The 13522-nt window shown below is 40.3% G+C and overlaps 1 protein-coding gene across 3 annotated transcripts in view; it reads left to right on the top strand.

The window, feature by feature from the left end:
• The window catches only part of SATB2 (SATB homeobox 2), a 187136-nt gene that overhangs the window by 74252 nt on the left and 99362 nt on the right, over nt 1–13522 (top strand). For all 3 annotated transcript variants that reach the window (XM_082467077.1, XM_082467076.1, XM_082467078.1), the window contains exons 4-5: nt 959–1085; nt 2211–2334. In XM_082467077.1, the coding sequence (XP_082323203.1) occupies nt 959–1085; nt 2211–2334 (251 nt within the window). The remainder of the gene's footprint in view (nt 1–958; nt 1086–2210; nt 2335–13522) is intronic.

Below are 13522 nucleotides of genomic sequence, written 5' to 3'. Positions count from 1 at the left end.
ATAGCTGTTTTGGATGTGTGACAATTTTTGATATCCTGGGGACCATTGGATTTTTCATAGCATACAAATAAAATGTTTGTTGCTGTGTTGTTTGTGAAATGGGCTTCTCTTTATTTTTCTTCATCTGTGTTATGTGCGCCCTGTGCACCAGATAAGATGGGTCCGTCTTGTGAATAACTTAGTATTTTCACCACGCGTTGCTGAAGCTGTCCCATGAGTCTGCCCAAGTTTGACCAGGATTTTTATTCTCTCTCCATTGTCACGAGTGTTTACCATATGTAGCAGGAAACCCGCAGGGAAAGGGTACCACTGTCACTGTGAAAAGAACTGAGGAATTAAAAAAGGAAAAAAAAGGAAGTTGAAGGCATCTCTGCTATTTCTGATCTGTGGTCAATCATTGTGCTATGGAAAACAAGCCCTCTGCCTGGTGAAATGTGAATCTGGAAGTGAACTCTCACTGCTTCTTCAGCTCCAGATGCTATTCGCACTGGGGTTCACACCACAACCAGGATGTGACTGTGTGTGTGCTGAGCCCACACACAGGAATTTTCTTGTACAATTCAAAACCGAATCTTATATTTACTTAAGGCTTGCTTTTTTTTTTTTTTTGTCTATGAAATCAGCAGTTCGGTATATTTAGCATCAGTCTTAAGTTAGACTGTGAAACAAGACTTTGGGGGAAGGAAGTATCCGTATGGTTTTCTAAGTAATTTAAGAAAGAGGAAAACATAAAAAAACTGATTGTCCATGATTAAACCTCATCCTTTCATTCTCATCTTCCTGTATAGTTAACTCAGTTGTCAGCCAGAAAGAAATAGTCTATTGCACTGGGTTGTAAAATATCTCTGAGTGGGCCTTGAATGTTGACTATTGGATGACCTTCCTAACATTGAACAAACAATGGGAGGGTTTAATAAATAGCAGATATGTGTTTATTATGTTTTTCTTCCCTGTGCAGGAATAATCAAGCTTGGGAGGTGGAACCCTCTCCCCCTCAGTTATGTGACAGATGCACCCGATGCGACAGTGGCCGACATGCTGCAAGATGTCTATCACGTTGTGACGTTGAAAATCCAATTACAAAGGTGGGTGTCTCTGAACATCTGCCCTTCCTAACTCTCAGAGCTGCTCTGTTGATCATAGAGTCGCTACAGAGATCAGCTCATCCTGTCTTTGTTAATTTCTAGACATTGGATGAAATGAAAAAAAAAGAAGAAGTTAGGGGGGGCGTCACCAGGCATCTTTATAGTCCGCATTCCAACTGTTTTATGTTTTGTTTTCAGAAGCAGTGAAGTGGTAACCTAGGGGAAGCTTGATAAATCATTAAAAATCTGCAGCCTTTAAAGGGGAACTTTCCACAGCCCCTAATTTAATGAGTCCTCTGGTTAAATGCTTAGCACATAATATTTGAAGAATAAACACCTCTGCTGTTTCAGGCTTGCGTTTGAGGGGTGAGTTTGGTGCCCTTGTAGCCTGCTTACCAAGAAGGTGCTGGCACTGAACGTCTCTTGCTTTCCTCTCTGGTGGCCTGCAGAAGTTCTGGGGATGATTCCTTTTTTTCAGATACAGCATCCAGAACAAATTATGCCTCTGAAGAATCTAGAGTTTCTCTGCAGAGTCTTGTATTGTAAAGTGCCTGCAACTCATGTGATTTAATGAATATTGTCCTTTATTGTAAAGGTTTTGAATCTACCTCTTTCGGAGAATTTACACTTTAATAGGGACCCACCATTCCTGTCCTTGTCTAAGAATGCTTTAATGTCTTTTCTTTAGTTAGTTTTTTGTTAGCGAAGTGACATCTCTGGATTGTTCTATGAGGGTGAAGGGTAGGCCTTCAAATTTGATGAAGCATTTGTTTACATTTAACCTTAGGAATGTCCAATAATTAAGTTTAAATTGTGGAAGTTTATAATCACACTGTCATGCCATTTCTTTCAGTAGATTGGAGAAATCCTATTTTAAAAAAATTGGCATTTCTTCGTATCCGAAGTGACCGGTTTTCTCAGGCTAGTGTGAGAACCAACTGAAAGAGACCGTGATGGGCTCTATCAAGGTCCTAGAGAAGCAGTTTTGCTCCCTTTCCCTCATTTTGGGCCCACATTCAACCCTGTTCTTTGGTGGTTCTCCTAATGCTTCATAGGACCCAGGGGTGACTGCTGTACTCTGCATTTAAGGGTTTGCATGTCATTCATTCTTGCTCTGTTTTCCAGTTGTTCGAAGTTGGAAGACTTGCCTGCGGAGCAGTGGAACCACGCCACGGTCCGCAATGCCTTAAAGGAACTGCTCAAAGAGATGAACCAGAGCACATTAGCCAAAGAATGCCCTCTCTCCCAGGTCAGTGTCTTCAGGAGAAATGAAGAAGCCAAGGGTGGGCTGTCTGGCAGGAGGGGCACTCCTGCTCAGACAGCTGTCTTTTATTTATATTCACACTACATCTTAGGTGGAAAAAAATATGGAGGTTGTGATGCTTTTTTTTTTTGTAGAGGAGAGCTTATCACTTACTGAGAGCTCTGATATAGTGGGAGTCACATTAAAACATTTTAAACTCACAGTCTTTAACTTCTCACATATGTCGTAGGAGGTAGGTATCAGTGTCTCCATTTTATAGATCAAGAAAACAAGGCTCAGAGAAGCACTTTACCTGCCTAAGCTTACTCAGCTGGTTAAGTGACAGGTTGCAACCCCAGCTGAGACCTCCCTTGCCAAAGCTCAGGCTCCAAATTACTGTGTTACTTGGTCAGTGAAATGGGTCAGCCATGCCAAACCCATCTTAATTTGTTTTTATTTGTTTATTGAGCCTTTTCTGGGTCTAGCAGAGAGAGATGATCTTTGCATCATACACACTTGTAGAGATTTGGGAGTGAGTTCACCACATGAAAATGCCTCACGAGAAAAAGTGGTACTCTGTTTTTACTGAACTGATCATAAACTAAAACAAGCCACAAAAATAAGAGATTGAGAGGATCAAAGGGAGGAACAGCAGAAGAAAGGGCTTGCGGTTCCATTTGTGTTCATGGGTGAAGAAGGCCCCACTTTTTCTAATGATAAGATAATATTTTGGTGGCTATGGGGAGTGGCTTAGAACTGCTGTGAAATGAACTCAGGTTAACATTATTTAAAGCCATGAATGGAAATCCGTTTTCTGGTGTGAGTTGCTACACTTGATTTAAGACCGTAGACTGACTACATGTCTGTCAAATTCAAGGGACGATGACAAGAACCATAGAAACTTGATGTGTCCTGAGCTATGTTCCAGGATAATAGTCTTTGGGGGAAGCAGGAAGCCTAGTGGTTGAGAGCTTGCATTGTGGAATCAGTCAGATCTGGATTCTGGCTTACAAGCGTTTGTGACCTCATCTTTATGAGCCTGTTTCTTTGTATGTAAAACCAGGAGAGTAATAGTTCTAAGTCATATAATGAGGAGTAATGAGATAAATCACATAAATTCTTGGCCTGGTACGTCGCATACAGTGATACTCCATGAATAGTACCAGCTGTTATTCCTGAGACGTGATATTATTGGTGTGAACTGAATAATTTTTATATGCGTCTTGGAGAGCGTTTTGGAATTTAGATGCTCTGAGACAAAGCCTGCTATTAATATTTTTGCTTCCAAAAAATCAGGACGGCATGTACCTGAGTGGTAGATTGAAGGGGACACCATCAGGTACATCCCTACTTTTGTGCTTACGCCTTTCACATAGGCCATTTCAATACCTACCTGTAGGTATGTACATAGGTGCTAAAGCTTGTTGCTAGAATTTTGATTTATTCCAATGTGATTGCTTATGAGGTTCTAAAAATAAATATTTTGAATTATTCTGATCATATACAGGGAATGGATAAAGAACAATTTAGGGAAAAAAAATTTCAATCATTTCTCCTAAATTTTACAATCAGTCACAATTAATTTTCTCTTGGATTTACTTGAAAGTCAAATTGGGCTTTGCCTAGAAGTGGACAAGCTCCTAACAATATCACCAGTTCAGAATTTTATCCAGGGCTTTTGAGGCCTATGGGAATTTGGTCAAAATTGATCTACTGTGATTATTAGGTTTGGTTATAACTATAAACTGTGGCTAGAGGGACAGCCTGAGTGGAAAGAACCCACATTAGGGGCTGAGCACCCTGAGCTCTCATCTCAGTAATTTTTTTGTTTGTTTTTTCGGCCGTACCACGTGGCTTGTGGCATTGAACCCGGGCCCCGGCAATGAAAGCACTGAGTCCTAACCACTGCACCGCCAGGGAATTCCCGAATCTCAGTTCTTTTATGTTGAATGTGTGATCCTGGGCAAGCCCATCCACTCTCAGAACCTCATTAAACTCGTCTGTAAACTGGGCATGATTGTATCCACATATGTCACATAATTTGCAGGGCTGTGTTGAGATTCAAATGAGAACATCTTTACCCCTGCTGTAAGAATCCTCTTTTCTCCCCCATTTTCTGTTCTCATTGCTTGCCCACCTAGTTGCCCAACCTAAAAAGTTTCTTTGCTGTCACTCTCATATTAGATATAATGGATTCTACCACCTCTGTATCTAAAATCTTCCTCCTTTGTGCCACTGCCTTGTTTAGACTTTTGTCACCTCTCCTGTGAAATATTTTCAGTCATCCCGCATCATAATCTTTCTCCTGCCACCTGCTTCTCCAAAGCTAACATTGTGCCATTTCCTCGTCTACAAGCCTCCAGCGACTCCCCCTGCTCAGCCTGTAGGAAGAACAGACTGCATAGCATAGCCCGTGTATACCGTCAAGATGCCCCTAACCTGATTTCCCACCAGTCGCCTTCCTCCCTCTACCTGCATCCACTCTGTGCTGCAAACCATGCAATTAATCGTTTTGAAACATTTACCATTGCTCAAACTTCACCAAAATATTCCCAAGGGTGGGAGCAACCTAATTAGTCCCATTAGCACTTCAAGTCTGACAAAGCAACTTCTTATGTTACTTGTACAATTCATGAAAAACAATACACAGTTTACTCCATATACCTGTGTTTTTGCTATTTTTAAAAATGCCATACAAATCGCTTTACCTGTTAAATTATTAACCTCCCCTGTCCACATGAGAGTAGTCCTCAAGGGAGATGTGCCATGTTAACCTGTGGCTTTGGTGGCCCCTGCACACAATGATGGTGACCTCAGAGTCCTTCAGCGTGACACTACCTTGCTTTTGCTATGCGATTTCTCTTGGCTAGCATGCGCTACTCTCTTCTGCTTGAGGAAATCTTTCAAATTCCAGCTGGAAAGTCACTGCTGGTGAAGAACCCTGACCTTCTGATTAAAGTAGTTGCTGCTTCTGCTTTTAGTAGCCTTTTGGACACACCCCTGTCACAGCACTTATCACAGCCTGTTGTCAGTGTTATCTGCCAGTTCTCATCACTTACTGCACTGCCCACAATAGGGGAAGCCATCTCTTATCTCCGTGTTCTCAGCATTCAGCACAATGTATGTCTTGCATGTTGTGGTTACTCTAATGCAGGAGTTCTAAACTTTGGCCCAGTTGAGCTTTGGGGCTGCATATTCTTAGTGGTGGGGGAATGTCCTGTGGTCCTGTGTATTGTGGGGTCTTCAGCAGCATCTCTGATCTCTATCCACTAGACGCCGGTAACATCCCCCCTACCCAAACCCCCCGCCCTGTGACAACCAAAATGTCTCCGGACATTGCCAAGTGTCCTTTGATGGGAGGAAAATCACTCTTGCTTGAGAGCCACTGCTCTAGTGTATTTAATACATTCAATATTAAAATGTTTTAGAAAGTTTTATAAAATGTAAAGTTTGATTATTTACAGTGTTCTTGGCAGCTCTAAAATGTTTTGAACGAGAAACAGTGAATACAGTACTTTGGTGGTTGATGCCCAGTACATTTTCAATCAACCGGGGGCTCAGTTCTGTTGCTTAGATATGGAGGAGCTTTGATTTAGGCTTCTGGTATGCTGTGTGATTATGGAAAATCTCACTGGGGTAGTCCTTCTCAGCCAGCATGGGCATGTAATGTGGGCGCCTGAATTAATCCTATGGCTGTTACCCTGAAACGTTCCAGATTATCCACTTAAATTGCATAGCTGGATTGCATTTTGGTGTGGAGATAAGCTCACTCATTTTGTTGGTGGCTGTCATAGAATAGGTGCATACATTTTTGTTCATTCTGTGCAGTGTGAAAAAGAATGAATTTTGTTCTGAGACAGTGAAACGGTAATTAAAAAATGTATTTTACCAGCTTTAGTGGAGTCCCAGTTAAGAGTCAGGTACTTTACAATGGGCTGGGGGTACAGAGGTGAGGATGAGAGAGAGATGAAGCTTTCAGTGTAGGACGAAGAGAGTGGAGCACCAAATGCTACTTACTTTAAAGCAGAACGGTAGATTATTGGGCTATCTAAAATATTCTCAGTTCATGAGGAAAAGATGCCTGCTTTTAACATAATTCTCCCTTACTAACCCCAAGCCAAACCATATTAGGTGTTTCCTCACTTAAGTTTGGCAATTGCATAAAAGAATGATTCCGTGGCTAGTATATATTTTCTTGAACATCCCAGTGGTCTACATTTCAAAAGAGCAGCCTTGAAGGCAGAAGGAAAGAGTGGAAAAGTCCATAAAAGGGCAACAATTGTAGGCTGAGGCATATATATTTAAAGGGAGGGAAGTCATGATTTAGCTGTACTCTGTCTGGCCAGGTGCTTGGAAAGTATAGGTTGTATTTGTGTGTCTGTGTATTTATTTTTGATTTCACCTTTCAAAATGTGTTTAAATGCTGACAGCCTCTTCCTTTTCCTCTGATGTCCCCCTGAGTCACCACTTCCAGCCTCTTCCATCAGCCCATAGTCTGTCCCAAGCATCCTAATTTCCTATACTTTAGACCCAGGTCTCCCTTATTAAAATGGTCTCTAACTGTTCCAATTTGAAAACATTACGAACACATCTTTCTACGGCTCACTAATTTTTTTACTGAAGGAAGAGTTAAAAGACAAAACCCCAGGTCCTCAGGGTTTCAATCCATTAAACTAAGAAGAGCTAACAGTGCCTGCCTTGATCACCTCATAGGTTATTAGGATGATCCAATGGAGACAATTTGCAAATGTAGGTGCACCTTCCAGTGTCCCCCTGCCTCTCCTCCTAATTTTATCTCTGCGACACTAGACATGCTTTAAAAAATTTTTTTTGTGGTAAAAATACGTAACATGAAATTTATCATTTTAACAAGTTTTAAGTTTACAGTTTTTAAGTTTACAATTCAGTGGTATTAATTACATTTACATGTTGTACGACCATCACCCACCCGCCCCCTCCTCCCCCGATCTATTTCCAAAATTTTTCATCGCCCCAGACAAAAGGTCTGTAATCATTAAGCAATAATTACCCATTCTTCTCTCCCCCAACAGCCCCTGGTAACCTCTATTCTGTTTTGTGTCTCTATGAATTTGCTTATTCTAGATGTCTCATAAAAGTAGAATCATAGAATATTTGTCCTTTTGTGCCGGCTCATTTCACTTAGCATACAGATACGTTTTTAAAGCAGCTCTGTCCCATGCCCCTAGTTGAGGTTTTATTGCCAAATATTTGAGGAGCAAGAGGACTGATGGGGGTTTTTGAACTGTGAAAAGGTTACTAGATTTCCAGTATGATGGTGATGTAGCGGTTATATAGTCTTTTAAAGACATAGATTGTAGGATAATGATTTCTGCCATCCTAGGCAAGTCTTGCCCATTTGGGGATCATTAAAGGAACAACTTAAATGTACAATATGCCAAAATAATGAGGCAGTGAAATCAAGCAGCCAATTGGGTCAATAGAAAAGAACAAATTGATCATGCCCTCATCTACAGACAAGTGGCTGATCAACTGCCTGGACCAGTATTGTCTTAACCAGTTGCCAACTGTTCATTTCATTTAATCTTAAATTCACGGGTGTAGTGGGGATGCATCCTGTCCCGTGTTAACGAGGTGCCAACTGTCCATTTCAGTTATTTTCATGCAAGGTTGTTTTAGATCACGGCCCAACCTCATGAACTGTTGTTGAAGAGGGCTCACAGGTGACAACTTCTAAATAATTCCCAGTGGGTGATTGAGATGACCATCTGAAATGATTGCATGAAGAGGAGAGAGCTGGCGTCCGCTGGCTCCACCTCTTCTGCGCTAAGCCTTCTATGCAGATCAACTCTGAATCCTTACAGCCTCTGAGGCAGGTATCAGTATTCCCCTTTCACAGACGAGGGTGCCCCTGTCAGACAAGCAAACCATTCGGCAGTCCCCTAGGGGAGGAGCTCTCGAATCGGCCCAGAGGAAGTGTTTCTTTCAGCTAGAATGGCAAAAGCTTTCCATTCTGATAGTATAACTCAGAAATGGGGATGAAAAGGGATAGTAGAAAGTGGCCAAGTAACATTAATTTTTCATGATAAAGTAATTCCTCCAAATTACTTTTTTCCCTTTCCTATAACCTTAATTGGAGTATCATTATGATCTCATGTTTAATATGTTATTTAACATATTACCAAGCAGAATGACAAGGCTGAAAACAAGCGAAGAATGCATATATCATTCATTGCCTGCATCATGCTCTGTCCTCTGTGTTCAGGTGGGAAGGGAGGCCGTGAGATGCCAGCTTCTCCCCCTACTTCTTGCTCAGACAGGGCATTCTCACCTATGGAACATGTAACCATTCACTTTGGTTTTAAAATGTTGTTTTTTACAGTGAGTCTATTATGCATCTGCAGTTTAGCTACTCTTAGTATAATTTTGCTGTTCAAACAAATCTCACTAAGCCAAAGGGAAAGTGGTGAGAGATACCCAATTATTTTATCTTTCTTTTTTGGGGGGAGGAAAAGGGGATGCTCAGATCTCTGTCTTTCCAAGTATATTGTACAAATCATCTTAACCTGTGTTTATTGTTTTGCTCTTTCTATTAAGTTTTAAATTGCCTTTAGGTTCCTTAGCTTTCTCTGATTCTACACTTCTTAACTCATATAAGGGGCTGAAACTTTTTGTTTTAGTTTTTGTCACCTTGTTTCTTGCTTTGTCTAAAACATTGGTTGCAGAATCCACTTTGAGCTTGTGCTAGCAGATGGAGATGGTGATGAACATGTCCCGTGAAATAGTGTGGCCTGGTGGTAGTGTCTCTTTGTGGTGCTTCCTGCTGCTGTTTGACTTTGGGCAAGATGCTTCTTCATTCCGAGTTTCTGAGCCCTTGGTTTGAAAAATGCAACCACACTTATAATCACAGGTGACGTCTCTTCTCTGGGCTAGTCAAAAACAAGTGAGTTTAAAGTTTGTCTCAGGAAGCTAAAAGAAAATTTATTTTTCTTAGCTATATTTCTACTTAGCTGTAACAAGTATTAATAACAATACTATAATATTCTCTTGCAGTTGGCTTAGAGCAAATTCAAATTAGCTAATAAGCTTTGCAGTAACTAATTCTGATATATCTTGATTCCTCAAAACCTTATTTTATTAAAAAATAACTTTTAAATATAAGTGGCACATGTGTCAGAGTGACCGCAAATGAGGAAACTTAGATTTTTATCCCCCATCTACAGTCTTCATATTTAAAATTCCATGATTGATTACAAAGAAGCCTGAAACTTTCAAAAATTTTTCTGTAATTAGGAAGACATGTTAAACCTTCCTATTTATTTTAATACGTAATATTTTTCATAAAATAGCTTTGTCTACGATCACTGTCTGTGTGCTATTTATGGCTGTGACTAAGGATGAGAGGGGCTGCCTCGATTGCCCATCGCACATGTCCTCCTCCTTTCTTTCTCACATCCCACCACCATGAGAAGTGAAGCATGCTCCCTAAATGCAAAGTCATTTTAATATTATTAGTCATTTAATATTAGCCTATTTAATTATAATATAAATATTGATATTTAATAAAACATAGTCCCTTTGTTTAAGTGTTACAAATAACAGCACACATATCTTCTGGGTTATTTGCATCAGTATTGCTTTATATTAACATGGATACTGAGGAGGTGGTTGTATTCTGGATTGAAAAAGTGATTCATATCGTGTTCATTTATCAAAAAGGTGGAGGTATTCTAAAAGTCCAATTGTATGGTTGCTCTTGAATGATTGGAAAACATAAAAGAGCAATGTAGACTACAAAATTATATACATATTTTTAAAAGCAGTGAATGGAAATTAGATATTTTTTGGCAGGGTGGTAGGTGGGAGAGATTTTAATTATTACTCATCCCATTTTGCAGCAACTGTATCTCATCAGGTCTAAGATGCTACTGATTGTAAGATGCATCCCAATTTCAGTGATATTAAAATACAGTCAGGGCTTCCCTGGTGGCGCAGTGGTTGAGAATCTGCCTGCCAATGCAGGGGACACGGGTTCGAGCCCTGGTCCGGGAAGATCCCACATGCCGCGGAGCAACTAGGCCCGTGAGCCACAACTACTGAGCCTGCGCGTCTGGAGCCTGTGCTCCGCAACAAGAGAGGCCACGATAGTGAGAGGCCCGCGCACCGATGAAGAGTGGCCCCCGCTTGCCGCAACTAGAGAAAGCCCTCGCACAGAAACGAAGACCCAACACACAGCCAAAAAAAAAAAAAAAAAAAAAAAAAGTACAGTCATCCCTTGGTATCCCAGGAGATTGGTTTCAGGACCTCCACGCGGATACCAAAATCCTCAGATTCTCAAGTCCCTTGTATAAAATGACATAGTACTTGCATATAACCTACGCACATCCTCCCATATACTTTAAGTCATCTCTAGATTAAATGCTATGTTAATAGTTGCTGGGGTGTGTGTAGAAAATTCAAGTTTTGCTTTTTGGAACTTTCTGGAATTTTTTTTTTCCCAAATATTTTCAATCCACAGTTGTTTGAATCCCTGGATGAGGAACCCATGGATATGGAGGGATGACTGTATTTTTAAAACGTGGCTGTAGAATGGATGCAATGTGGTAAATACAGATTCTCTGTGCCCCAGGACCTCTGGAGAACACTATTCCTTGTAGAGTAAAAGTCAGCATGTGCTGGGTCTGTGTTAGCCCCTTTCAATTTTGTTTATAATGAATTAAGTTTTGATGTTTTAAAAGTAAATTGACATAACATTAAGATGACCTCGTAGTGTGCGTCCAGAGTATTCTAGCGAGGCCTAGTGGTTCAGACTCAGGCTTTGAGAATATAGCAGTCTAATTTAGGGTTAGAAAATGTTCATAATTGAAACTGTAATGGTAAGACATAACATGACCTTTCATCTTAAATATCCCCAAGATGTACCTCTTCTGTTTTTAAAGCTCTCTCAGGTTGAATTATAAAAATTTGTATCAGTAGAGCTACTTTAAGGGTCAACTAACTGTAAAGACCTGCAGGGAGTTAATATGAATAAAAGGTGCCACACATTTGAAGAGACATTTCTGGTGACTAAAGTTTCTCATGTTATAGGAAACTGTCTTTATTTGCTACCCAGTTCCTTTGCTCAGTTCATAGCTTAAACCTATTTATTTTTTGTTCTGTGGTCAGCAGAGTTAGAAACTCGCTTATAATAATATGGGGAAGAGAACAAACCTGACTGAGTCTCTGGGTAGCCAACTCCTTTTTTTTCCTATTACCTTTTAATTATTATTATTGTTATTATTTTATTATATGAGTTTCAGATGTACAGCGTTTACTGTTTGACATCTGTGTGTACTACAAAGTGATCACCACCACAAGTACAGTTGCCATCCATCACCATACAGTTGAGCCCCTTCACCAATTTCACCCACCCCAAAACCCTCCTCCCCTCTGGTAACCACTAATCTGATCTCTGTATCTATTAGTTTGTTTTTATTTTATTTTTATTTTTTTTAGGATACCACGAGTGAAATCATACAGCATTTGTGTTTCTCTGATTTATTTCACTTAGCATAATGCCTTCAAGGTCCATCCATGTTGTTGCAAATGGCAGGATTTCATTCTTTTTTTATGGCTGAGTAGTATTCCTCTGTGTATATATACCACATCTGCCAACTCCTTTTTAAATGAGTGTGAACCGACTCTAGTGTAAGACCATCTGGTGATGAAACCAGCAGAAGCCCAGGTATTCATTTTCTTGCCACATAGATTGACACTGGCCACTAACACAAGAGTGTTAATGAAGATGCATCTGGAGCAAAGACAAAGTAGGACGTCCAGGGAGTGGGGGAAATGTGGATTATCTGAGACCAGAGTAATATGGATTTGTGTCCTGGTCTTATGGGCCAGGAAGAGTTGAGGGGCAGCTGCAGGCAGTACTTAAAACACTTTCCATTTTAATCTGCTTTCTAGATCACTTTGTGATAGAAGGTTTAGCTCTGGCTTCTGCCATGGCTATATATCTTATGCCTTTCCAGAGGGTAACATTCATACAAACAACATAGAAAGATGACAAGTACATTTGCAGTTATTCACATACACCAGAGTAGCTGGTGCATCTGTTATTAGGCTGCTTTCATGTTAAATTTTTCATTATTTTGACATTTCAGTTTGGCATTTTTAAATTTCATCTTTGTCCCTTTTCATCTGTTATATTTCAGTGACTCAGATATCCCACATCAGAACCGTGTTAGACACAAGGGAGAGAAAAAAAAAGAAACAGACAGAGTCACTGTTCTCAAGGATCTCACGAACTGGGACAGAGAGAAAAGCTCAGCCCAGAGAGGGAAGGAACTAGCCCAGCTAGCCAAGAGACTTCTTTACTCCTTTGTTTTAGTAACATACAAAGCAGAACCCTGCCTCAGGAAGATTAGGATTCCATTGATCCTCTAAGGCAGCAGGCAAGGCTCCAAGTTCTGTGATACACTCAGGTGATACTGGCTCCTTCTGTTCCAGGGCTGTGTCCAGATCCTCAGATTAAAAGAGTTCCCTTTACTATCTCCCCTTAGAGAACAGAATTGTCATTTAGAGATCAGCAACTGCAGGGAGGATAGCCATCTGCTATATAGAAAGAACCAGAGGTTTCTGTGAATTGAATTAGGACCTCCCTCCCCCATCAGTACTGCATAGTGATTAAAAAAGAGGGAGTCTGTGGGCTCAAAGAGGAAACTGTCTTAAATGGGAGTCTATGCAGGACTGTCTACTGGCATTTGAACCTAAATAACTTGTCAATGCCTTGATTTATTGTTATCCTTTTTATCTTGACTACTTTGTCGAAATGACATTAGAAGTTCCAAGATTTCCCTCAACTGTTCCATATCTGGGGAAAACTTTTTTAAGAAAGATGAGATTTCAAGGCAGGATATAAAGCCTTACGTAGGTCATTTGGATCTCTTGACTCGTTTATGTCCATTTGTTTTTAGAAAGAATTTGCAGAAATAAAATCTATGTATAAAACATACACATGTACTATCACAGTCATTCAGGTGTAAGTTAACATCTGCCACGAATGTTGGTCCAAACATGCCGTGTTGACTGAAAACATATCTCTGTATGAAATTGAATTCAAAGTGTGCAGTTATAATTTTTAATTTTTCAGTGGTAAGTTAGGTTATGCTCCCTTTCTCTTTCCTGTTAACTGCAATTTCAAACAAATCAGCTAAAGGGTTGAGCTGAG

This window comes from Balaenoptera physalus (genome assembly GCF_965194825.1).
Source record: "Balaenoptera physalus genome assembly, chromosome: 6".
NCBI classification, from domain to species: domain Eukaryota; kingdom Metazoa; phylum Chordata; class Mammalia; order Artiodactyla; family Balaenopteridae; genus Balaenoptera; species Balaenoptera physalus.
This window is presented reverse-complemented; position numbering and strand designations above follow the sequence as displayed.